The 27,597-nt window shown below is 37.1% G+C and overlaps 2 protein-coding genes across 2 annotated transcripts; one reads left to right on the forward strand and one right to left on the reverse strand.

Annotated features, from left to right (window-relative positions):
* Positions 1-774: 774 nt before the first annotated feature.
* Positions 775-8,871, reverse strand: LOC131322037 (uncharacterized). The gene is made up of 17 exons (XM_058353140.1): positions 8,473-8,871; positions 7,569-7,671; positions 7,118-7,187; positions 6,956-6,994; positions 6,743-6,860; positions 6,598-6,655; positions 5,669-5,733; positions 5,523-5,529; positions 5,336-5,396; positions 5,064-5,123; positions 4,942-4,961; positions 4,787-4,852; positions 4,256-4,423; positions 2,939-3,196; positions 2,280-2,492; positions 1,733-2,004; positions 775-1,221 (listed from the first exon to the last, which is right to left on the reverse strand). The coding sequence occupies exons 1-17, from the start codon at positions 8,559-8,561 to the stop codon at positions 1,089-1,091; spliced, it is 1,800 nt and encodes a 599-aa protein (XP_058209123.1). The 5' UTR covers positions 8,562-8,871; the 3' UTR covers positions 775-1,088.
* A 7,737-nt stretch (positions 8,872-16,608) lies between these two features.
* Positions 16,609-19,857, forward strand: LOC131322048 (3-ketoacyl-CoA synthase 2-like). The gene is made up of 2 exons (XM_058353151.1): positions 16,609-17,191; positions 18,874-19,857. Exons 1-2 carry the CDS (start codon positions 16,643-16,645, stop codon positions 19,687-19,689), a joined length of 1,365 nt encoding a protein of 454 aa, XP_058209134.1. The 5' UTR covers positions 16,609-16,642; the 3' UTR covers positions 19,690-19,857.
* The last annotated feature ends 7,740 nt before the right edge of the window (positions 19,858-27,597 follow it).

The following is a 27,597-nucleotide window of genomic DNA, read 5'->3' on the forward strand; positions in this document are numbered from 1 at the left end:
ACTTTTCAACTTTCTAATTCTGTAATTCATCTCACTTAGACCTAGAAATTTTTAAATGCCGGATGGGTATCACGTCACCCGACTGACGTGGTGCCCGAGCGGGCACATCCGAGTCGTCCAAAAGTGTATTGGATGGTCCAAATTAAAACACTCTCTCTCCTCTCACCCCTGCACTCTCTCTCCTCTTTCTCTCTCCAAATCCGAGCCGTCCAAAACTTTAATGGACGGCCCAGATGCATCGAGCGGACACCACGTGGTACCCGCTCGGCACTAAAAATTTCTCCACTAGACCGAATGATTGCTCTCGAAAATTATTTACGATCAAAAGTCCAAAAAAAATCACTAAAGACGCAAAAATTGAAATAGTTCTTTTCCCCTTCTCTTATTTGAGTTTTTTTCAACTTTGGTTCAGTTTTTTATATTTTTCTAATTGATCTCTTATTTAAGCTTTTTCCATTACCACTTTGGTTCAGTTTTTTATACTTTTTTAATTCATCTCTTATTTAAGCTTTTTACAGTATCTTTGGGGCACCGCGCACACGATACTTCAGGCTCTTTTTTCACCACACATTGGGTGAAGTCTACACACGTATCTTAGGGCTCACATTAAATGTGTGGTGGTAACCGGGCCCGGGGGCACCATGTGAGAGCACCCGAAGGCATTGAATAATTTTTCCTACTATTCCCCTCAAATCCTATTCATCCTTCTTTCCAACCAACCTGCTATGAAACAAACCAGTAGAAAATTTTCGAAACTGAACAGCTAATCTGGTCCTAACTAGTGAGGCAGCTGAATGCTTGTCATTCATGTTCAATTAAACTTTTGCTTTACACAATAATTTTCTCTTTACAGTATACATAAAATGAGTGTAACATGAACAAGTTAAATACAAATTACAGAGGAGTTACAGTTACAAACTGTAGTGAATCTTGACAAATTCTCATCTCATCCCTTCGCCTTTTCAGTCCTCATAGTAACTTCGAGAAAAAGCCAGTGCCAGTGCCCGGGCATGCTTTGCGCTTCGCATGTTTAAACAAAGAGCTTGCTGAGGTATATCGATCAAGGTTGCAAAGCAGTCACCATCCCTCTAGTCTGATCTCGGCCGACCTATGTGACTGTTGTACAAAGGTAAAAGCCAACCGGAGCCATGTTTCCACCTCCCATAACATCTCCAGTAAAGCACCAACATTGCCATGACAACGCCAACGGGAAAAGCCCACCTGTCTCAACAAGGAAATGAGAAGGACGAAGCAACAAGGCTCTTTAAGTTCAATACAGTGACCGCAACATATGCCACAAATTCATGTCGCATAACTGATTTTGTTGCTTTGAACTTTTCCGATTGAATGGAACCCAATGTAGTATTGTCAAATTTGGAGTATAACTCTTCTTTTTGGATGAAAGGTACAAACAAAGTATCTACGACGAAGGAATGTGCAGTTCTCACAGCATCTAAACTGTTAAATGCATTAGTATAAAGAGAACAAATATTTGTTGCGACATAATCCTTTTTGTGCAGTTCCTATATTTACCCCAAAAAGTGAAAATTGTGTTGTACTGCAGTTTGGCATAACTATAACATAGAGGAATGCCAGTAAAAGCACAAAACGCCATTCTGTGGTGGATGCATGAAACAAGTTAAAATGCAATGTAACACATGATTCAAGCCGTCTTCAAGTTCAACCGAAAGAGATTTAAATGAGTTTGAGGAGCATAGAATGAGGTTCTTACCTATCCAAATCAAGGATAGGGCTATAAACAAGAGATTCCCAACCTGCTACGATGAAATGCCAAGCCGGGTTGTAATAAAGAGACTCTGCTGACCAAAACATCCTTGTGTACGTCTCTAAGAAGATGAAAAGTATCCATGCCCCGATCTCGATCATAATAAACTTCATTACAAAACGACCCACCACTACCATCACTAGAGAGAACGCTACCAACCAATTAAAGAGCCTGTGGTTGTATTCCTTGATAAATTGAGATTTTGACTTCCCCATCATCTGCAGGTTTTATAGAGTTTCATACTCAGAGTAGATCACACGGAGAGTAAGAAAGTTAACAAGAAAATAAGGATCATTGGAACACTGCATGGAAATGAACCACATCATGTTGAGACACGATTATTTGAAATGCTTAAAAGAAGAGTGTCGCTCTCTTGCCAGGAATGAATTTCAGTTACCAACCACCAAACAAAGATCTCAACCTAGGGAGGGGGAAGGGACTTAACAAGCACACTTGGAGAAACCAGAAGAAAAACAGAAACAAAAATGCAAACCTTGGTCATCCGATGCTCATAATTGCTTTTAGAAGGTCCAACACACTCCCTCTCAAAACTTTGGTTGCATTGGAGGAAACCTGCATTAAATTTTGCCATTGAAGGAAGTTTCAAGACTTGAAGCTGATCCATCTTGTCCTCACATTTGGTATACAGTTCCTCACACAACTTCGAAGATTGATACTCATTTGCCAAAACAAAATTCTTATACACCTGCAGGGAATTTCCAGTTAAAAAGTGGACACAAGCATGTGCTTTATCATTTAAGATTCAAACACGCAAGAGGGATCTAGCATTATGAGACAGTTTTCCAAACATTTCTACACCCAACCCCAACAAGAAGTGAAGACCTTGGAGATGGTTTATTGAGAAATCCATAACATCTGAATAAATGATCATAAGATTGAAGAACCTTCCCCTAAGTTTTCCAGAAAGCATTCTAGCTTTGTGATGCAACAACATCTCAGATAACCTGATGTCGTATCATTTATTCAAATATCTAAAGCATATCAACTTTTGAGATTAATCCACTCAGACATGCTCTCTAGTTATAACTTGACAAAATCCAGTTTGAAGTGAGTTCAATTACACAACCCACTACACAATTGCCTTTGGAAATCCAGTTAACAATCGTACTTGATTTTGAGCATGACTTGTACCTTCTCAAGTTCTTCATCCAGTTTTTCAACTGATCTCTTTGCATGGTGCCGACCAAAATGTTCTTCATCAAAAACTTTCATTGTTTCTTCTCTAAAACCTTCATTGTTTTTTTGCAGAGACTGCTCCGAGAGGGGTAAGTTTAACGCAGCCATCCTTTCACTGTATAATTTCAAGCATCGCTCCAGAATACCCTTATTGAAAACTTCCACAAGAGAGCCCGCAGATGGAATCTCTCCTTTGTTCAAGGCTTCAAGAATCTGAAACAAACCATGGTTTGATAGACAAAGAGTGCATAGGATGAGAAGATTTAATAACTAACCTATTTTATAAACTATTCATCAAACAATAAACTTCCTGCTAAAGATGGAAGATTTAAACTTCCAAATTAAAATGAGAGGGATGCGAACGTTTTACAAAAATGATTAGTTCTTTGACCCAGTGAGAGTAAAATGGTCACATCTTTTATGCTCAAAGGATTTTTTGTCCAAGTTATTTCGGTTAGAAAGTAGATTTAACAAGCTTTTCAACTGTTCAAACCACGCAGAAATCGGAGTTCGGAGTGCCCGGGGCAAGCCAACAAAGATTGACATGCAATTATGAGGATGCGCCTGGGGCGCAGTGCAATGCGCCTGGGGAGCATAAACTTGCGCCAGGGGAGCATAAACGTGCGCCTGAGGCGCGACGTGCAATTTTGAGGATGCGCTCGGGGCGCATAAACTGATGTGCAATTTTGAGGAGGAGCAGTGCAATGCGCCTGGGGCACATATACTTGCGCCTAAGGAGCACTTGACGTGCAATTTTGAGGATGTGCCCGGGGCGCAGTGCAACGCGCTTGGGGCGCACTAAAGCTGCACAACATGTCAAATTGCGGGGCTTTATCCCGAACACTCCCGAACTCTGATTTGTGTGTGGTTTGAACCATTAGAAAGCTAGTTCAATTTACTTTCTAACTCATGTAGTGTGGATAACAAATCATTTGTACATCAAAAATTTTACTCTCAATGGTTCAAAAAACGATTCATTTCGATAAATCGCTCACATGTCCTTCATCTTAAATTGAATCAAGACCCATCATATATCAATAAATAGAGTTTTTAAAGTACTAGAATCAAAAAATAAAAATATTTAAGTGCTTTTTATGAAAGGGATGTGAGGGATGCAAGTGTTTTTCAAAAATGAGTAGTTCTACAAAAAAAAAACTATCCATTCTCACTTAAAAGACTCGTTCCCATCTTTAGCAGGATATTTATTCCATTTCTTAAAAAAAAAATCAAATGGTCTGTAATCCAAAATCATTGACGATTGCAGAAGGTCACCTGCTCCAAAAAAGATACGAACTCTTTCCCACTTAAAGGTTTACCATGCACAATCTTTGGACGGATAATAGAAGTAACAAGTTCTTTCAGCTCCTCTCTCTTCGTAATGTAAGCTGGGTCAAGCTCACCATCTTTCATGTCGCAAAGCTTGGTCCGTTGGAGATGAGGCTGTTTACAAGTTCAAACTGGGTATCAGACCAACCTAGGCAAAGTGATAAAGAATATGCATTTGCAAATTAAAACAAAAACTCGTTCTTAAACCAATTTATCACAAGAAAAAGGTACACAATACAGCTCTTGTTCGTTTCAAACTTAACTCGAACATAACTTTCCAATTTTTTGTATTTGGTATCTGGTTGACCAACATTAGAGCAAAATCTTTGTAAGTAGATTGTTGTATGAGAAAAAGGTGAAAATTTACTTTTGGATCTGACTTCTGTAAGTCAATTTATCCAGGTTCAAACTTTTTGCATAAAACTACCAAAGCATAAGAAAAGGGCAGAATCATTAAGCAAGGAGGCGAACCCATACTTGAGGTAAGCTAAAAGCAGTACTGTTATCACCCATGATAGCCAAAGAATCCCTGATCTGGTTAACCTGACACAAAATAGAAGGGGGCTAACTTCAATTTCTCTGAAATGTCTTAGAATGTCTTCTTGATAATAAAACTAGGGACAGAAAAATACCTGATCAATATTTTTGTCTCCTGCCGTCATAAAAAGCACCCACAATTAATCCATGTTGTATTAACGTCTCACCATAAGTTCAACTCATATTGTCTGTACATACAGGCATACGAAAAACTAACCATCATGATTAGGTACATGTCGAAGAGCTTCATCCACCATTTCTTGAACTGATTTACCTTCTGTTAAAATGTCGAGTAAATATCAATTTCATCTGGACTGATGCATGCTGCATGCCAACATGATTCTACAGTATTCTGGACTAATAGAAGGAAATAGATAAAAGGATAGCAAATAATGATTAACTTTTGGAAGAAACTCTTGTTAGTTCAGAGAGAGTCTCAAGTTACCACACTACAGAAGAATATCCTTGCAAACCATATTACAAACTTACGTAGGAAATCACGCTGGATAAGCCACAGCAGCTTAGCAGGTTCAAAGGCGATATCTCTCCCCTGCAAAAGTGTCAAACATTGAATGATTAGAAACAAAACATAGTTTTTCTTACCATTATTTCTATGACAAGCACTAAAAGACAATATGCCTCAAAAAATATGGTGCAAAAGTGGTACGGAATGTACCTTGACCCTATTCCCACGACAATTGCGGATGAAACAATGAAAATGAGTCAGTGTTTGCTATAAAATGAGGAGCTAAATGCTTGAAAATGCCATTACAGAAAAGAACATGAAACTATGTGTTCCATTATCATGTCAGAATAACGGACCTTCCGTAGAATTCTTCAGCAAGTTCAACAGCAAATGACAGCCGAGATATATCAGCCTCGCGAATCTAAACAAGAATAACCAAAAAATATATATCATATCAGATCCTTCAAGGGATACTTGTGGCTTCGGTGACAGTCAATCAACATCCAAGCACAGAAACATAGTTCCAGGATCCCCTTAGTAATACAGATATGAAACTTCCATCTATGCAAACCTACAATAAGTACCACGACTGTATTGAGTAGCTGGAGCTATTTAAACAGTGATCCCTTAAGTTTTCAGTTTAAATCTCATAAAACATTGTTAGTCTCATAAAACATGTTTAATTATGAACAATCGCCAACATACACATATTTGAGGTGGGGGAAGTTTCTCTTATTTTAGTCCTTTCGAAGGGAACTTTCAGTAATTAGTCAAACATTAATGACTCTTCCTCCCAAGTCTTACAAGTTTGCACTAAGCGGCTTAGTGCTTTTACAATTATAGGTTGCTATAGTCTTCGTTTTATTTCAAATCATGGTAATTTGAAGGACATTTCGGTAAACTATCTAGCTTATGTCGTTAGACTTGATTTCAGCATATTTTTGCACTTCTTTACTGCATTCTACCAAACAAAACTTAATTGAAGACCAAAGTCAATTCCCCCAGCTGAAAGCATAGATAAAGGTCGCACCCAATACTTTCATCTTAAACCTACTTGTAGGGATTATAAAACTTGGAAGACTCCAATGTCTGCATCCCGCTTATTAAGACAATTTTATGGACCAAAGTAGCTTCCATCCAATGGTTTTGACAAAAATTATAGGTGAACAGACATAGCAAGTTGGTAGGAGTAGTTTGGTTTTCCATAGTTCCAGAACTTTGTTTAATACTCCCATGTCATGACAATGAGAGAGAGAGAGATAGCGATACAGGAAAAGTAACAAACCATCTCGGGAAGGTTATAGATAAGCACAGAGCTCAGTACGGTTGCTAGGGCAAAAATCCTGCAAAACAAGAATCAAGAAAGATGCCAACAATTAGGCCTACAGACATCAAAGCAGATTAAAGACCTACTAGTGACTTGAACATACCTGTCATCATATACGCTTGACTTCCCAACACTTTCAAATCCTTCCGTGTCAAGGTAGAAGACAGAAATATTTACTCCATTAATTACCATTTCTACTGGGGTTCCCCATACCCATATCCCTGGAAGAAGTACGGAGAACAACGTAAGACCTGTTACTAAATCTGTAAATGAGTGGTTGCTTTGATCAGGTCATCGTGGTCATAACATCGTCTACCTTTCGTCTTCGTGTCACGCATGTGCCCTACACCGAACCCTGCGAGGACATCGGACTCCAAAACTCAGGAACCCCTTGAGAATATTAAAAAAAGAAAGAAACATATGCTAGAACATCAATGGCAACAACAGCTAAACTAATAGTATATAGCAGAGGCTGCACCTTCAGAACAAGAAAGGGAGAGAAGTTGATTAAGCAGAAATGATTTCCCAGAGCGATATGGACCAATGACCTGATTAATAAACACGCATAAAAATCGAGTCGCAATAAAATAATAAAAGAAGTGCATGAGAAAAATTTCTCCGAACAATAGTTCTTTTCCCGAGGAGGAAACATGTGCATATATACAAAGACCGATTCTAGTCAGTCACGTACACATGGAATCAAGGAGGAAATATTTCCCCAAAAGACAGAACGAGCTAATACAAAAAAAGTTCGAGGACACGTTAATTCTCCAATTTTACGATCAGGCACAATGTGTATCGTAGATATTAGTAAATTACAAATGTTTTTCGGATAGCTGAAGTGACGATTTATAATACTCATTTACATGATAATCGGCTAAGTTCATTGGAACTCAGTAAATGTTCAGGGAAGTTAATCTCAAGCTTACAGCAACAGCAGCAATCGGAGTTGTTATTTTCTGAATTGCCTCCAATCCTTCCTTTGTGATGCGGAGTATTGTATGACCGGGATCGGGCTCTACAATAGGAAACCTATGAGAGAAATAAGAATGGTAAATAACAGTACAGTGACTTATAGATCTCGAGGCTGCTAGTATCCAAGGGGAAATAATGGTGCATGACGAAACAGATACAAAAACAGGAAAACAAAGATACAGAATAAACTTATGCAAAAAATGAATATTATAATCTAGCCTAAAATGCTTAACCAATAAGGATGCAAAAAAATTCGAACTGAGGATATGAGAAGAGTGATTACCGTGGTTAATTTCATTTGATTCATCATATCAATACCTCATCAAAATACATGCCAAAGCAAATCAAAGTACAAACTTTTGATAAATGACACAATTCAGGTAAATCCTAAAAACTATTTATCTTGTCCTGACCGAGTCATTGCCATGGGCGGCTCTACCATCAAACGAGGGGTTCAAGCGACTGCGTGGATTAAAAAAATAAACCAAGCTCAATAAAAATCCCGCTAAAATGAACATCTTCTTATATAGAGTTTCGTATGTATCACAAGATTTTCTATACGTCCGCTGAACTAAAGTCTTGGAGCGCCCTGGACATTGCTTTATTAAAAAAAAAGAAAAGAAAAGAATCAACACACTTTTCAACTGCAAATTAAAGAGGAAAAAACACAAATACAATGCAACGTTTAAGATCTTCATACGCATAATGAACCCACGTTAATTGATCGAGTTTCCAATCCCATCTCACACTAAAGCAAGCTAAACCCAAAATGGTGATCAGACCACTTAATCACTTATAATTAAGATCCGTATTTCAAGTTCAGATATATATACACGAGCGTATTACGAAATCACATACGCTTTCTTGAAATCGTCAACCGATTGAGACCTAGATGCAAATAGACAGAGAAACATCCAAGAGACGCGGACCCGCCACGAAACCTTCATCGCGGACCGCTGCACAAGGCGTTACCTCTTACGAACGAAGCACAGTTGCAGGAGGTACGCACAATTGTCGGCATAAAACGACCGCAGGCGTGCGAAAAAGGAGGAAAATTAAATGGAGTGATTACGAAGACATGGGTGAGAGAGAAGAAGGGGATCTCGAGAAGCCATGGGCGAGGGTGCAGGTTAAGAATCGTGGACCCTTCTTTTTGGTCTACCGCTGCATGCGTACAGAACTGAAAACCCCAACATATGGGTTTGTGCATGGAATTGTAAAGGCTTTCGTGCCACCCCAGTCCAACGGTTTCTTTTAGGCGGGCACCAATTTTAGGCAACGTTTGGAACTTAACGAAAGGAAAATGAAGGAAAATTAAAAAAAATTCCCTAGAGAGAAAGTGAGAAGAAAATAACAATTTTAAGTGTTATGAATAGTAAATTTTCTTTTCTATTTTCCTCTCATTTTTCTTCCTTTTTATTTTATTTTCCTTTCCTTTCTTTTCTTTAGATTACAAACAGAGCCTTAAGGTTGGGAGCCAATTTTTTTGGGATAATTTCGAGGACACCCCCTGAATTCAAGTAGAAACACACTGTTACCCTTCACTTTTTTGAAATTACACTGCACTCCCTCACTTTATAATTCTGAATATCACCCTAGTCCATCTATTAATAAATCGTTTGTTGGCCATGATATAAGGACAAATAGATCATTGACTACCATGTTGTGAAGTTAACAGAGTCGGTATCAACAACTAAAGTCGGCAATCACTCTCTGTCAAAAGTTAGGAGTTCCGTGTTCAACTAAGAAACTCCCATGACTCCCTATTTCACTGGGCAATCAGGAGTTACGTACAATCTCCTCACTTTTGTGTGGGTGTTATTCCCTCTTGTTCTTGTATTTGTTTGGATTATTTATCCCTGTAATGGCGCTATTAGTTTGATTGAACTTATATTCATTGTGGACTTGTTTTCAGTTTAATCTAATTCTGACACTTATATTCTATTGCCACTTGTAATATGAAAAAAAATGGCTTCGGTGGTATTCCTTGAAGTGAGAATCCCGATTAGCGAATCAATCTTAATAGAGATTTCAGAGACTTCAAAGTTAATAATAAAAATTTCCCCCTTTCTTTCCTCTCCCCTTTTTGGAATTTTTGCCCATGTATAAATATTAGTATTTTCGGTCTGGCCCATGTATATTTCAAGAACAAAATTATTGAATGGGAAAATGACGGCCAAGGACGTGTTTGATAATTAATACATTTCAAAGACATTTTCAGCATTAACAAATGTTCTCAAATGTTCTCAGTATGTTATTGGCGGATATTAATTATCAAAACATGTCCTGGGCCGTTATTTTCCCTTATTGAATCCATATGATAACCAACAGTCCAATCAGCTAACATGGACAGTCTGTGGGCCCAATAAACGTCTGGGCCATCATTTTCCCTTTCTCAATCAATACGGCCCAAGTATTTAAACTGAGGGGGGGAGTCTAAAGCGACGACCCACCCAAATCTGAAATAAAGGCCTATCGAAATAAAATAGGAGTCCAAGTTAAATATTAGAACCTCAAGGCTACCCCAATGCGAGATAGTCCACGTAAACGGCCATTCAATACGAGAAAATTTTGGATATGACAAGTTATTTGTAACGCTCATGGAACCCACCCGATATAAGAGGGCATTACAAATGACTGTTGTGTCTGAAAAACAAACATGGAATTCATGTTTTTTGGCCCAAATTGAGCATAGCCCCTTTAGTGGACTTTGGGAGCTTTGAAGATAAGACTCCATTAATGAAGAAGAATTCATTTGGGAATTCTCTTCTCTTGTATCAGTAGGGTAAGCAATATACATACTGAGAGAGTATAGTGAGTTGAGAGAGAGATCTCCCTTACAAAGCTTGTCTCGGTAAATATTACTCGAATTTATTCATGGATATACGTGATTTTGGAAAAACCACTTAAAATTCTGTCTTATGTGCGTGTGTTTGGTTTTGATCATTGGGGCACATCATAAACCACATAAATGGCGTGTAAAAAGGATTGATTTCCACACTCTATCTTATCCAAACCCACCATCTTTCATTAAATAATGTCATTAATCGATATGAATAAAGACAAAGAATATAGTGTAGTTAAACTTTTTTCACAATTTCAAAAAACTCATTGATATCTACTGATTTGTAAAAAAAAGTTAAAATTTGTAACAAAAAAAATATTTGTAAAAGCCTAGACTTGCGGTCTACATATTTATTTTAGGACGGAGGGAATGGTAAACCTTATGCAAGAAAAAATAAGAGAAAACATCCACCTACTTTGAAATAGGGTGAATAAATTGGCACTCCAGTGTGTTCCACCAACCCAAACGTAAAGTACTAACAAGTACTGTACTTTTACACTGCCAGCCATTAGCAGAAATCCTATTGGTACCGACGGTACCCATAGGGAAAATGCACCGACGGCCACCGGACGGCCGTCTCCGGTCACCGGACGGCCGATCCGAGCCGTCCAAAAATTTTAAAAAATAAAACCGAGTGGCCTTACGCGAGAATCAATGGCATCCGAGGTGTGTAGGGTACTTGATCCGAGTACCCCTTTTTCGTGTATATACACGTATATACAAATATACACGAAAAATGGGTGCTCGGATCAAGTACCCTACACACCTCGGATGCCATTGATTCTCGCGTAAGGCCACTCGGTTTTATTTTTTAAAATTTTTGGACGGCTCGGATCGGCCGTCCGGTGACCGGAGACGGCCGTCCGGTGGCCGTCGGTGCATTTTCCCTATGGGTACCGTCGGTACCCATAGCAGTACTCCAGCCATTAGTGTGTCTGAAATTATTGTTGTATCAAATCAATAAGCTTAGAATCATACACAAACAAACAAATGTTTATACACACAAACTCATAATAGAAGTGGGCTCCACACACTGGAGGTATGCAGTGTATGTGGGGACCATTCCTATTGTAAGAGTGTGTGTTTTTGATGGTAGCATTGTTTGTAGTACCAAATACCGTGCACTTGGCAGAGGAGTAGGAGAAGACGAGGACCACGCATAGGCGATGTCCCCTGCCTTGAGAATCAGAGTGGGGAGCACAATTTTTTGATTTTATCTTTATTCAATTATTTGTGTGTTTTTTAGTTTTTCGCCAAATTTTTATATAATATTGGTTCGTCTCGACGAGAGAAATCGAAAAAATGAAAAATTACGAATTTTACATAAGTATTTTTTGAAATATTGAAGACAAAATCCAAAAAAAACTGACATTTTCCTTGGATTTTTTTTTTAAAATACTTGTGTAAAAATTATAACTTTTAACTTTTCCGATTCCTTTCGTCGAGATGAACTAATATTACATAAAATCTTGTGCAAAACTAACCAGAGCGAATAAAATTTGAATAAGGACAAAACCAAAAATTGTGGTCCACAATTTGTTGGTTAGTGAAAACACTATCCGAAGGGAATTATTTTTAAAATATCTTTTGTTTTATCCGTTTTTTAAAATATTTGTTCATCGTGAAATGATAGCATCGTCTTTTTATGAAACAAACTGTCCTCGACATAGTTCAAGAGAGAAAATATATTCACTTGGCTAGACTGATTAAATTGGTTTAATTTAAAAAGATCTCAATTAATTAAAAAGAAGGTACTGAAATCACTACTTAGGTAACAAAATTCCATTAATTAGGGGTGTTTTCGGTAGTGAAAAATTTGTAGATTTTTATTTGTGGTTGAAAGGTGATGCAGTGTAGCCTTCTTTTATGAAATTAGTTGCAAGAAGAGATCACGAACTTGCTTATGTTAAAAGATTCTCTCTTTGAAACATAAATACAAATATGTATGAACTAGAGGAACTTCCTCTACGAACACACAATTGAGAAAACTTCTTAAATCTTTATTAATAATTCATAAACAACTCCCTTGCCGTAAGGCTTATAGCAATGATTTACAATAGTAGGAACCCGAGAACTAAAAAGGAAACGAAAATACTACTCCCTCCGTCCATTTTTAAGTGTCCTGTTTCGTAACTCCAACTTATTAAAAAGACATCATCATTATACCTTTCACATCAATTTTTTCCTCCATTTTTCCTACTTACCCATCATCATTACAATTTTACTCACTAACTTTTCAAAATGGAATCTACTTTTAGGAGCAAAATGAAAAATTCATTAACTTTTACCCACTAACTTTACAAAATGGACACTTATTAAGGGACAACCAAAAATGGAATACTGGACTATAAAATAGGAACGGAGGGAGTATGAAGCAACCATAATTCTTGTAGGACAAGAAAACATAAAATAGGAAACTAACTCAACCTAAATTAGGAAATAAATAACTCCAGATTAGTAATCCCAAATTATAAAAATCCTAACAAAATACTGCAAAAAATAAAATACTAGTAAAGCACTAGTTTCCAAAATCTAATCTGCATTAAAAAGTTATTAGGTGTTTTCGGTAGTGAATAAGTTGTTGATGAGTTTGTGAGTAAAGTTATTATAGCAAAAACAGCTTTTGTTGATAACTTTTTTGTTAGTGAGACAGAATAGTAAAATGCTGAAATTTTTTTATTAGTAGAAACGAGATGGTAAAATACGTTAAGATTTTAGTGTTTTTTGTTAGTGGAAACGGAGCCTTAATCTTGGGGGTTGAAAAGAAGATTATTGCAATTCTTGGCAGCGGCTTTCGAGTATTCCCACCGAATTACCGAAATATCAATTCTTTCGTTAAACCCCTACATGTTTTTATTTTTTATTTTTGTCAACGAAAAAAGCATACCCATTTAAAAAAGCCATACGAAAGCTAATTGAACCTTACATGTGAATTGCATGAAAGTAGGCCAACACTCCAAATTCGGGGATCAAAGAGCTTTATAAAAGATTAATGGTGGGAAAAAAACGTGAATGAAAGATCTCACTAAATTGAATCCGGTCCATTTATGGAGACACAAAACTAAAATCAAATCTCTAAAAAAGATGAGTGACCTCTCTAAAATTCTCTCATAAAGTACAAAAAAATGAATAAAAAAGAGATAAATTATAAAATCTCTTCTCAATATTCACATCCATTCTCCATTTTAAAGTTTTAAAAATGCATTTGGAGATGCTCGGCTCCGTTTCACTTTCTCAAATAAATATTTAAAAAATAAGGACATATTTTCAAACTTAAAAATAATGAGCTTACAAAAATAACTTTTCAAATTTTTTTTTTTGCTGGGTTTGATTTATCAAATAAGATCCATATTGTATAATTTTTTTTGTTTCAGGCCTATTATTTTTAAGTTTAAAAATTACAAATAAATACTTATTTTTGAAGAAGGTAAATCATAACGGCATGAGGAGACAATTAATTGGGCTAAAGTTAGCAGGACGCTTCATAAAAGTTTTGCAACCAGATTTTTGTGCCACCATAAAGTTGATAGTGAACTGGACGCAAGTGGTGATCAGATTTTCAAATTTGGAAAACTGCTTCCCAACTTTCTAAAATCATTAGGACCTGTACAATTTTCACATCCAATATTGTGCAAAGAAAGACTAAATTCCTTGTCGTTCGAGCGCCACTGTATTCCCACATGGGTTGATTGTGCAACTCAAATCTCCGGAGGAGCTAGTTTGGCTACATCAATCACGGCCCCTCACGTAATGCATGTTGGGAATATGTGTGAAAGGTGGAGTCCCACATCGAATAAATAGAAAAATGATTTGATCGACCTTAATATACAATTGGATGACTCACCATTTACTATGGGTCATTTGATGTGTATTGGGTCCAGGTAATATGGTGTGACTCTATGGATACTCCCTCAATGAATTGAGCCTGCGCGCACATGGGAATACCTCAGGTGGATCAGACTCCCAACACCACAAGGTACTTGTCATGTAAAAATCGAACCACAAACCCTGAAGAGTACTACTCCCAAAATCTGGACATCCGCTTTATTTGCTCCAAACCATGACTCTAGGATAATAGCTAGGTTCTTACGTATCAACTGGGAAAATGTCAAATGTTGTGACTTTGCGTTCTTTAGTTGAAGAGAAAGGTTATTTTTCGATTTCCTTTCCATTGAAAACACAAATGCTATTTGTAGGGAGCGTCAAGAAAAAGATAAAAAGAAGACTCGTGGCAATATTTGACGAACCCTACAGATACAAATATTCAGAGGCATGTATTCGAACATAAATATTTTCACAATTATTCAAAGCACAAATGCGAGACATCAATGATTGCGAGCACATCTATGTCCAAAGCATGCATTTTTAGATATTATTTGATGGCCGTTTTACACGTTCAAATTCTGGCGATGGAGCCATATGTGCCTTGGAGAGCTTTAAAGATGAGTAGTGGCTAGAGTCTATGTTTTCTAAATTTACCCACTAGTTTGCCCAATGTACTCCAGTGCTTTTACACTTGGGCCGCTTAAACCTGTCACATGCATAAGGGAACATATCAACCAAATCTATTAATTGAGTGAATGAATTGTTCACTCTCCAAATTGAATTTATTTCGTCTTTAGTAACCTCCTTTTTTACAATAAGTTTAGACCCTATTCCAGAAACCTTCTTAAAAAATAAGCCATTTATTTCACATTTTCAAACTCAAAAATAATGTTGATAAAAAATAATTTTTCAAATTTTTTTGCACCGTATTAAAGATCTCAATGAGATCTATCAAACAAGATCCATAGTGATAGAAAAATTATCTGCGTAAACAAATGATTTTTGAGCTTGAAATTGCCTTCTTAAAAAATAAGTACTTATTTATCGTTCCGGAACGGAAACCACACACAAACACTTATGTAGTGTATGTGGGGCTTACCCCTCTTGAGAGTGTGTGCGTGGTTCTAGTATTGTAATTTATGTGTTTGTGTGGAGCCCATCCCTATCGATGAGTTGGGAATCTACCAAATTATTACAATTGAATAATTACTTTCAACTCTGTTGGGGAAGTGCCTTGAATTTGACAACTTCTTTCATTTCACAAATTTTAGAGAGAGTTTCCCTTATAAATAGGGTCTTTAGGGGTATTGGGGTTTTGACCGGCCATGTTCGAGTCCATTATGAAGAGGTTCCTTTAGATATCACTGGGTACCATTGTGGAGTTTTTTTTTGTTCTTTGTTGTTATTGGGGCTTCATCGGTGACATTAGAGTTTTGTGTTCTCTCTTTGGGTTTCACTAGGTTTTGTGTTCTCTTTTGAGTTTCACCAGAGAGATTAATTTGTCCTATGTATTGTTAACGCTTTGGTAAGAGATACAACTATAGCCAGCTATTTATAGTCTTTCATCGTTCATGTGAATCCTCTCTCGCACTTTATCTGTGGAGTACGTACCTTTAAGCAATTTAGGCATCGAAACCATGTAAATCTTTTTTTTTTTGTCAAACAGAAAGAAATTGCTATTAATCTACACGATCAACGTCGGGTTACAAAGTAGCGTCTTAAAAGAAATAACAAAAGGCCAAGAAAGCCAGCAATTAGGTTCTAAGGTGTCCCACTCCCGAGAAATTTTTGTGTGCCGGGTGGATACCACATGGTGCCTCGGCGCATCCGGACAGTCCATTTTGGTTTTGGACGGTTTGGATTTGGAGAGAGATGGTTTTAATTTAGGTTGTTCAACACACTTTTGGACAGCCTGGATGAACTACTCGGGTACCACGTGGTACCCGCTCAATACCAAAAATTTCTCCCCACTCCCAAGGAGCCCTGTTCCTTTTTTTTAGAACGAATTGACATGCACCTTAACCCGGTCGAGATGACGTTTACCCTTCAACAGAGATCATCACCAAAACCATCTTGTTTGTTTTGAGTTTGGGGATTTTAGATTCTCTCTCAGCGCACTATTTTTAATAAATTTTCTTTCAATTATTACTCTCACTTTACTCTTTATCTCTTTTCACTCAAAATCTAAAATCCAAAAACCAAAACGAAAAACCAGATCACTTCATAAAGTCAGAATGTCCCATGCAGATTTTTCTCCTTATATCCAGGGTTTCGAAGCATTTTATCCCTGTACCAAAGCAGAAACTCTCTCTCTCTCTCTCTCTCTCTCTCTCTCTCTCTCTCTCCTGTTTATGCTTTATGGATCTCACCCTCATAGCACCATTTCTATTTTGCTCAACCCTAATAATGATATATCTCTTCATCCTCATCAAAAACCCATCCCCTAAAAAAATCTACATGCTAGATTTCGCATGTTACAAGCCACCGATGGCCCAAACCATGACGAAAGAAGGCACGGTGGCCCGAGCCAGGTCGACCGACTGGTACAAAGAAGAGACGTTGGAGTTCATGCAGAAGACGCTGGAAAGATCAGGGCTCGGCGACTCCACCTTCTTCCCGGAGGCCTTTTTCAAGGATCCACCGGACCCGACCCTGGAAGACGCGAGGAGGGAGATGGAGATGTCGATTTTCGGGGCCGTGGACGAGCTTTTGGCAAAGACCCAAGTGAAGGGTAGGGATATCGGGATTGTGGTGGTGAACTGTTGTATTTTCAGCGTCGTGCCTTCTCTTTCTAGCATGATTGTGAATCGGTATCAGATGAGGGAGGGTGTCATTAGCTATAATCTGAGTGGAATGGGTTGCACTGCTGGGCTTACTGCTATTAACCTTGCCAAACAGTTGCTTCAGGTTGGTTATTAATTGCTAAACTTGTGATTTTATTCAGACGGGTTTGATTAGGAGTATATTGAATACAAGAAATACTCCACTTGATATCCGTACACTCCAATTTTACCCAATTTATGCATTAGACGCAGGGGTGGAACCAGGATTTATAGAAATGATGTTAAATATATACCTAAAACCTTAGGATTGTCGTTGACATCGATCGATTAGGTCACGTTTGATAATCATAAAGGAATAAGTATTTTAGATTTCATGGAGGTGATTGGGATTTTGATGGCGAACGGCAATGGTGATGGGCTATGAGATTGGATTGAATTTGAGTAGAAGATGGGTTTATGACTAGATAGCTTGATACCAAATCAAGCTTTTACCCATTTTTTTACTCAGATTTGAATAAATATTTGAATAATGAGTAGAAATGCACTAACATGTAAAAAAAAAAAAACTACTCCAGCGCTGAGTTCAAAATTTTACTTGAAAATCACTACTACTATTTTTTGAGGCTTGATATAGTAGTGATAAAAAATAGGCTTGATACACTGTGAATCTGAGCCCTTTATTTTTCTTTCATGAACACTTTCATGTTTTGTTGTCATGTTTCTAACAATTTCGACTAATTGTTTCTCCAAATTTAGATGCATGCTCCGGCTAAGTGGCAATAGTAAGGTGTAGTTCCACTAAGAATTTTTTGAAATATTTTTTATTTTGTGCTTACTCATTTTTTTTGCGTTTGTTAGTTTTGTACTTCATTTTTTTGGTTTTCTGATTCGAATCGAAAAAGTAAAAAATTATGACTTTTGCCCAAATATTTTGGAAAATAACTACTTTTCAGTAAAAAAAAAATCAAAATTGAATATTTCCAAAAATATTCGAGTAAAAGAAATTTTTTTTTTTACTTTTCCAATTTCTCTCATCGAGATGAATCAATAATTCACAAAATTTTGGCGCAAAACTAATGATTGCAATTTTTTTTTACTAGGGACAAAATCTCCAAAAAGTACTATAAAAATTAAGCCGGGTCTAAGACTGTGTTCTTTTGCACTTAAACTTAACTTAAATTGTTCACTTAAGTTGAGGTCATTCCTTTTAACTTAAACTTAAATTGTTGTCTTCCCAAACAACCTCAACCCAAACCCAAAATGTCCAAAATACCCCTCTGGGTAAAAAAGCCCTACGCGCAACATTTATCCCCTTAAAGGGCAATATTGTCATTGTGTGTGAGTTTGGGAATTAAGTTTAAGTTAGAAGACTCACCAAACTTAACTTATTAAGTTTGAAAAGGGTCAAAAATTTAAGTTAAGTGCAAAAGAACAAGGCCTAGGTAGGCCTTTGCTAACAAGAGAATGAAAATATCTCTGTCCCGATTTGTTTGTGCACTTTTTGACTTTGCCTTGTCCCAATTTGTTTGTCCATTGACTTTTAAATGGACAAAATTTCCATTTTGCCCTTACTTTTTTGAAAATAAAGTAACTTTTAAAAAACGGTGAAGAGTAAATATTGGAAAGTAAATTACTTTTCGGATAAAAAAAAAAGTAAATTACTTTTAAATGTAATCATTATACTCTCTAAAAAAGTTAATTTTTCAATATTGAACAAATAAATTGGGGCGGAGGGACGGAGGGAGGGAGTATATACTACATCTTGCCAGTTGCTTTCCCAAAGGAGTAAAATTCTAACTCAAACAGGTACATCGCGAGTGCTATGCTTTAGTAGTGAGTACGGAGAGCATCACCCAAAATTGCTATGCGGGCAGCGACCGCTCCAAGGTCCTAATCAATTGCTTGTTTAGGCTCGGCGGGGCCGCCATCCTCCTCTCCAATCGGCCGTCCGATCAGCATTCAGCAAAGTACCAACTCGTTCACACCGTCCATACCCACACCGCGGAATTCGACAAATCATACGATTGCATCAGCTCGGGGGAAGACAAGGAGGGACACCTAGGGGTTACCGTCACCAGAGACCTGTTGGTCGCAGCGATCGGAGCCATACAATCCAACATAACCGCATTGGCTCCCCTGGTCCTTCCCGTCTCCGAACAGCTCCGGTACGCCGTGTGCTACGTCGTAAGGCGTCTCCACGTGGCAAATATCGGGCCGTACGTTCCCGATTTCAAGAAGTCTTTCCGTCACTTCTTGCCACATGTTGGTGCGAAACCGGTACTGGACGAACTGCAGAGGAGCTTGAGGCTGACAGAGAGTGACATGGAAGCTTCTAGAATGACACTTTACAGATTTGGGAATACTTCTAGCAGTACAGTGTGGTACGAACTGGCCTATGCTGAAGCCAAGGGGAGGGTGAAGAGGGGCGATCGGGTGTGGCAGATGGCCTTCGGGTCGGGGTTCAAGTGCTGTAGCGTCGTATGGCGTGCAATCAGGACCGTCGATCGTGATCAGGTGATGAACGTGTGGAGCGATGAGATTGATGGGTTTCCTGTGGACCTCAACAACAATTCTCCATTCACTTACTTCTTTGAATCGTCCGAACGCACGAAATCGAACTAGTTTTTTTTTTTTGTTACATTTACCACACTTAAGTATCACATGATTGTTGGGAACTTTCAAATTTCTTCAAAATAATGTTGATCGAATATCTGTAAACAAACTATTAAAGCATATTTGTTTTCGAATAAATGAGTTTCATTCAATGTACGTCCAGCTTATTTTTCAAGATATTTATAAATTCGTCACTAAATCATACTTATTCAACAAATATGGATTAACTTGAGTTTTGCTTGATTAATCTTCTTAATGAGTTCTAGAAAATGAATGGTTCTAAACTTCTAAATATCAATATGGATCTTGGAGGGTGTCCAAAAGACCACATAATTTAGAACTATACAATTTTTCTCATAGCTGTAGGGCTCTGTTCGGTTTGAATTTTGAAAAAAAAAACTTATTGAGAACCATATACAAGAATTTTGAGACAAAAAACGAACAAGCCCAGAAGATATCCATTCGGGAGAATGGTCTTTGGGCTGGGGAGAATCGTCAGAAGAAATATCATGAAGGACCCTGTCACCCTATTAGAGATCATTTCGGCAAACTTTTTGGTACTTTATTTTTGGTCGTCTTTTATGTGAGTTCCTTTTTTTTTTTTTTTATATATTTAAAATCCATCTTCAGACTTCAATAGATGAATCTAAAAATTAAGAATTGTCGCCAAAAGTTAAAAATTTTCATTAGGGACAATAAACGGAGGGTTAGTTGTTTTTGTCATTTCAAAACAAAAAAGGTATAAATGTTTTTACCAAAAACTCAAAAAAATTATTCAACAATTAAAAAAAAAAAAGTCGTTAGTAGAAAAAGGAAGTTAAGTTAGTTTGAACTCCACTTAATGGCATGTCATTACAAGGTTATGAAAAAATGTTTGTTTGGTAGTTGGGTTACTCTAATAGGTGCGAATAGAAAAGATGATCCTCTTTTTTTATACAATCCGCCAGATCAAATTAAGAGCAGCGAGTTGATGAGACCCCTCACTTTGATCCCAATAGCTCAATTTTGTGTTTGCTTAGCCAAGCTATGGCGGGATGGCTACGCACCATTGTTTAATTGTGGAGTAGAAAGAATGGTGCACCTGCCATATTAGAGAAGACAACCATCCAAACATTTTGATGTCCCGCTTGGTTACAAATCCACACTACTAAACTCGGCATTTAGAAAGTGCAATGTTGTGAACCATATATTGAGTGATAACTAACCAATGTGGGATCCTAAATTAGTTTTTGACATCTCACGTGATTAACGAAACTCATTACTGCCCAATGGCCAGGTTTTCTTAGAGACAATTTAGTATTACCATAACTAGTAGTACTAACATCTGATTCTAAGAAAAGAGAGAAACTTACTCACAACTCATTTACAGCAGCAATCAATCGCGACCGTGCAAAAGTATTCTGGACGTTTCGGATTTTAATGAAACTTTTTCGAAAAAATCCGGACCATCCAAATGTGGCCGCGATTAGCGTTGTTAATAACTATTCTGCCGTGAAAAAGATTTTCTCTTCTAAGAATCCAAAACGTTATTAATAAGAGGACATTCATTTACATACCTTGTTTGGTTCTTAGATTAGATGGTAGCCAGATAAGTGAAAAACTGCAAGAGAAAGACAAATGGAAATTATTTTTTATTTTTTTGATCAGCAAATGGAAATTAAAATGGACTCGGCCTTTAGGCCCAGTTCTATTTTCGAACAAGGTGGCCCAAATCTTCTAACCAAGAGGGAGTCTAAAAGGAACAACACATTCTGGGATTTCAAAGCTACAACCCACCAAAATATTAAGCAAAGGCCCATTGAAATAAATGGAGTTTTCAACTAAATATAGAGATCCTCAAGGCTAGAACTGACAGAATTTTCTTTCCTTTCATCTCACTGAAAACAAGTTTAAAAAATTCGAGCTGAGGATGGACCTCGAATTTCAGTTCAATAACTTAACAAACCGAGTTCGAGCACTACAAAGCTCGGCCGGCTCGTTTGCACCCCTACTAAAAATGGGTTTAAGAAAGAAGGGAAAAGAAAGTGTTTGAATTTGAGTTTGATAGGTGTGCACGTAAAATTACCGGAAAAACAAGAAGGGAGTCCTTCACAACCGAAATTTGTATAGGGAAATGATTCTAACACTCCATTTTTATTCATTAACACTCTTCTTCTTTTTTAATCTTTTAATCATATGAAATTACTAAACTATTTTTACCTCTTCAGTCATTTTTTTTATATATAAAGGGAAATTGATAATTTTACACGAATAGAAAGGGTGATTGATGTGTATGCTCCTAGCTGGATGCTATGGTGGATGTTTCATTTGCCATATAACTGGTAGATGATGTTTTGTGTTTTCATAGGCAATTAATCTATTACAGTTGTGGCAATAGAGATAGAATTAGATGTGGGCATATGGGGACCAAGGCCCCCTAGTGAATTTTTTAAAATTTTCATTATACATAGTAGGGGTGAGCATGGATCGGATTGGTCTGGTTTTATAGTAATTCAATAACCAAACCACTACTTACGGATTATGAATTTAGAGAACCAAACCAATCCATAAAATTCATAAAACCAAACCAATCCAAACCATTCAAAGACGGTTTGGTTTCGGTTTTAAACCACGGTTCGTTTAAAATTGAGATATCATTACTATAAACTATTTTAAGTACTTAAAATTGCATAGATAACTTAAACTAAAAGTTATATTGAAATTAATATATTAAAATCATCAAAACTCACTAACATCAATCAACTAAATAAGAATAGAATACATTAGAAAGTAAGTTACCGAGATAAAAGAGTAGGAAATCACTTTACTAAGCCCAAACCATGTATGTTTAGCGTAATGAAATTGTAGGAATAGGAAGTTTAGGAAATTAATATTGAAAGTGAAAGAAAAGAATAGGGTGGTGGAATAGAGTATTAGATAAGGAAATTAAGTTTATTAAGTATATCTAAACAAATTATATACTATATGTGTGTGTGTGTCTATCACACGGTTCGGATTGGTTTGGAACCAGAACCATTAACGTAAATCCATAAACCAAACCATTTAACACGATTTTTATTTTTTTTAAACCAAGACCTAACCACATCATTAAAAAACCAAACCAAACCAAATTATTCGGTTTGGATTGATTTGGACTGGATTCACGGTTTCATGGTTATTTTACTCACCCCTAATACATAGGCAACCAATATTCTATTACAGTTGTGGCAATAGAAACGGAATTAAATGTGAGCATATGGGGACCAAGGCCCCCTAGTGAGTTTTTTAAAATTTTCATTATAGCAAGGGGTAGTAGTGAGAGAGAAGCTGTTTATAGGTGGCGATTCCAATGGTCACGTAAGAGTTAATAGGCAAGGGTATGAGAAACTCTAAGGTGGTTTTGGATTTGGTGATCAAAATGAAGCTAGTAGAAATATCTTGAGTTTTGCATTGGCTTTTGATCTTATAGTTGTGACACAACTTTTGTCACAATACTAATAGGAGTTTCTCGCAAATAATCAGAGCTATTCAATTAAATTAAAATAGGTTTTGAAAGGTTCATGAACAAAATCAATCCATTTCGATATCGGTAAGGGTTTAATCAGTTTGTTCAATTTTATCCTATAAAATTTGACAGGAACCAACTGAATGAATCGATTAAGCATTTGCTGATATCCGAATAAGTTGATTTTTTACGGAAACCCTTAAAAATATGTTTAAAACAAATAGAACAACTCCGATTATTTGCATGAGACTCAAAAATGTAAATGGGTCCAATAAAAAATTTGTGTGAGAAGAACCGGCCGCTATATATATGTGTATATATATATATATATATATCTACATAATAAGAGAGAACGGTTTTTGAATCTTATTTCTCTATAAATCCTAATAATTGATTTGCTCCATAAATCCTACGGCTCTCATTCTCTTTCTCAAACAATATTAATTGCTCAATTGTTACTAATTAGATCTCCCGTTGCGACATGCCTAAAAGGCACGGACAAACCCTAATATATATATATATATATATCACTACTGGACTACTAGTACAACCATAAAGATGATAATGAGACAGAGAGGCAAGTGGCCCGCCAGCCTAATTTGGAAACTGTTGTTTCAACTGTTTAAACCTGAGTCGAGGAACAGAACAATTCTTGCATGCACTAGCGAGGAAAGACAATAAATTCTGTGTCGTTCAGACTAAGCTCTGCAGGGCAAACTTCCCATTGATTGACTGTGGAGACTGAAAGTGCATCGATCTATCAGCTGGCACAATTAATAATGAGAGGGTTATGAATAATACTATATGGGAAATGAAATTCCGTCCACTAGCCAGGGCTAGCACAATTAAAACTGGGATAAAGTTTCGTATAGTCTAACCTAACACAAGAACTCACAGCAAGCGTGTGAAAGTCGACCTCCAGATTATCAAAAGCTTTCGGAGTGAAAGTCGACCTCCAGATCATCAAAAGCTTTCGGAGGTTATGGTTGTTAGGTGATTACCACTCCGTCAATCCTTGGAGGTTGCATGTTGTCTCCAATGCAGGATAGCTAAAACTACGGGCTAGATTATGAGAAAATAATTTCCTCTGTGTGCTTCAAAATTCTGCTTAATTCGAATAATACTCTAGCTAGCGCCTCCAATATGAGTCTTGGTTGTGTCTTCGTCCCTATCACCCAATTATTGAGACTGCTCGTTATCTCGGGATAAGCTAGTTCAATTACACGATCTTAGCAGTCGTTTTTACTTGTTCAGTTCATCTCTCAAAGATAGGTTCTTGCGTGCGTACTACTCACTTATTGAAAATGTCCAAAATTTTGACCTTCCATATGCATGCTTTAGTAAAAGAAAGGTTACTTTTTTGCTTGGTACGTACGTAAAAAACAAATCATGTTTGTAGGCCGTGTCTAGAAAGAAGAACGAAGGAATATTACAATCACCAAACTTATTGACAAACGAAGGAACATTACATCACCAAACAGAAGTCCTTGCAAACTGATAACTCAAAATTAATGATTCATAACTGCTTAGTATATCACTAGTATTATTTTTAATTTCCATTTTATAAGAGTTAATTATGTGGTTCTGTGAAAAAGATATCTCAAAAAGATTTGAATCAGATCAGTTAGGGCGGGCCGATAGATAGCACACTTTCAAAGTGTTGAAATTTGGTGCACTGAGAATATTGTATGTATCTACGTACCTTGCACATGGCGAATCTCATGCAGCCAGGCTTACCAATTTATCTTGGGGCTTTTTTCGGAATTATATGGAAATGCACATGTGAACATGCAGTATTCACATTAAGCATATGCATGTGCAAAATCATGTGCCCAATTTTTCTACCTAAGACAAGAGAGATAAAAATGAAGAACTGCTGGCTTAATTAATGTCTGTCAGCCCAAAAGTATGCATCATTTTCTGATGAGAAATATGGTCCTGATTAATATTAGGGCAAATACACAATTTGAGATAATTTTGATGGGGGAATGAAAGCTCTAAATTCAGCTTGCGGCCAGTGGCAGAGCCGGAAATGCCATTCAGAGAGGGCACTTTTCACAAGTAAACTAAAAAAATAAAGGTGAAATCTACTGTATTTATATTGAAATATATTCAAAATTGATTTATGGGACTATTTTTTATATGTGTATTAATGAATATATCTTAAATGGTAACTAATGTTACAGGAGTTCCATAATACTCAAAAAAAAAAATACTCCATTAGGCTTGTAGCTACTACTCCATATATATACTCCTACGTAGCATCTGTCCCTACTACTAGGCCTGTTTTCAATAGGGGCCAATGGTAGGCTCATTGGTTGGAATATTTCCATACAGGCCTCCACCCTACAACGTTGTACCATGAAGACATTTAGCACATGCGTGTCTACTGTTGGATGGGTGTAATTAAATGTGATCTGTGCTGAGTGTCAAACAAATAGTACTATGCAGTAGGTGATAAAAATACAAGAGGGGCACGTAACCCTTTATCATTCAGGATTTGTCCGTTTGAGGTACTCAAAATTTCTGCGCATATTTTTAATAATTTTTTTTTATCTATCTCTTCTCATTTATTACATTTTAATTAAAACTTCTCTCAAAATTTAAACCAAACAAAGTCTCATTGTCTCTGCCTTTGCATGCTGCTAGTCCATACAAAGTTTTTCTCTGACTTTGAATGGGCTTCCTGCTAATAAACGGTGTAATTGACCTTCTAGAATTAGTCATGGTGCACGTATGTTGCGGTCACAAATAAAAAAATAACTCTGCTTGTACAAAAAGTTTAAATCATGAGGGACACTCTTGAAAAGCGATAACTTCATTGGCTCGTATTATGGGATTTAAGGTGGAAAAATTATCAATCAAATACCTTGGCCTGCCCTTAGGTGCAAACCCAAGTAGAATCAAGACTTGGGATCCCGTAAATTGAAAGGACTGAGAAGGTCTTGAGTGTTTGGAGATCATAGTGTATTTCAACAGGGGGAAGAATTACTCTTATCAATTCTAACACTGCAAATGTCCCCATCTACTTTATGTCCTTGTTCAAAATGCCAGTAGCAGTCGCAAAGAAATTGGAGAAAATGCAGAGACAGTTCTTTTGGGGCGACATCAGTGATAAGAAGAAGATACATTTGGTAAAATGAGACAATATTACAAGGAAGAAATCTGATGGTGGGTTGGGGGTGAAAAAAATGCTTCAACAGAATCTAGCACTTTTGGCCAAATGGTGGTGGAGATTTGGTAAAGATAAAGAGTCTCTTTGAGTGAAAGTCATTAAGGGTAAATACAAACTGAACGAAAATTGTTGGCTTTCTTATGGTCACAGTTTTAGTCCTACCTCTAGAATTTGGGCAAATATCTATTCATTTAAGACTTTCTCATCTCAGTTGGGGTACTCCATTCGAGAGAGCTTCAGAATGCAGGTAAATTCAAGTAATGCCTCTGTATTTTGGGAACACGTTTGTTTGGGTGAGGTACCATTGAAAGAAGAATATCCTAGATTGTTTGCATTATCTATCCAAACAGAGGAGTTGATCAGCAATATGAGGGGAGACGCTGGTGGGGGGTCATGGGACCTTTTGTTTAGGAGAGATATGTTTGGACGGGAGAAGAGAGAGATGGATAACCTGAGGCAGCGACTCCAACGGGTGACGTTAAACCAATCGAATCCTAATGCGTTAATGTGGCGTTGGACGGGGATGGTAATTTCTATGTGAAATCAGCTTATGGGCAATGGGAGCTTCTATCCCATTCAAGCAATGATCTCCTTGGCTCTCTTTGGAAGAATTTATGCCCTCCAAAGGTAGAAATTTTTGCTTGGTTGGTTGTTAAGAAAAAAGTTATCACAGGTCAGAACTTCTAAGTAGAAATGTGATAAATGAGATTCAGTTAGTTTTGTGTCCTCTGTGTTCACTGCATCTTGAAACTCATCAGCACTTATTTCTTCATTGTCATTTCTCTTGGAGTGTTTGGTCAATAATTTTGGAGTGGTGGAACATGAAATGGGTATGCCCAATATCGGTTCCGAAATTAACTAGTTGGTGGTTTGCAAATGGGTTCTCCAATTTGGAGAAACATATTTGGGAAGCTTGCTTCTATGCGACACTATGGTCTTTTTGGTTGGTGAGGAATGACTACATCTTCAACAACTCAACAAAACAGGTTTTGGAAGTGGGAGATATAGTAAAAACTAGGGTTGCAATGTGGATGAAGGCCAAGTTCAACATCAAAGTCTACACCGTGGAAGAGTTTAAGATCTTTCTAAATGGTATCAAAAAATTGAAGTTGTAATCTAGTTTTGATGTGTGTTATCCAACTATCGGTTGGATGCGTTGTATTTTCATGGTGCTTCTATGCTTTATGAGCTAGGTTGTTCTCCCTCAATATAACCTTTCAAATAATATAAAATGTTTCATTTGCCGAGTAAAAAAAAA

This window comes from Rhododendron vialii, chromosome 1a, assembly GCF_030253575.1.
Source record: "Rhododendron vialii isolate Sample 1 chromosome 1a, ASM3025357v1".
In the NCBI taxonomy this organism is placed as follows: Eukaryota; Viridiplantae; Streptophyta; class Magnoliopsida; order Ericales; family Ericaceae; genus Rhododendron; species Rhododendron vialii.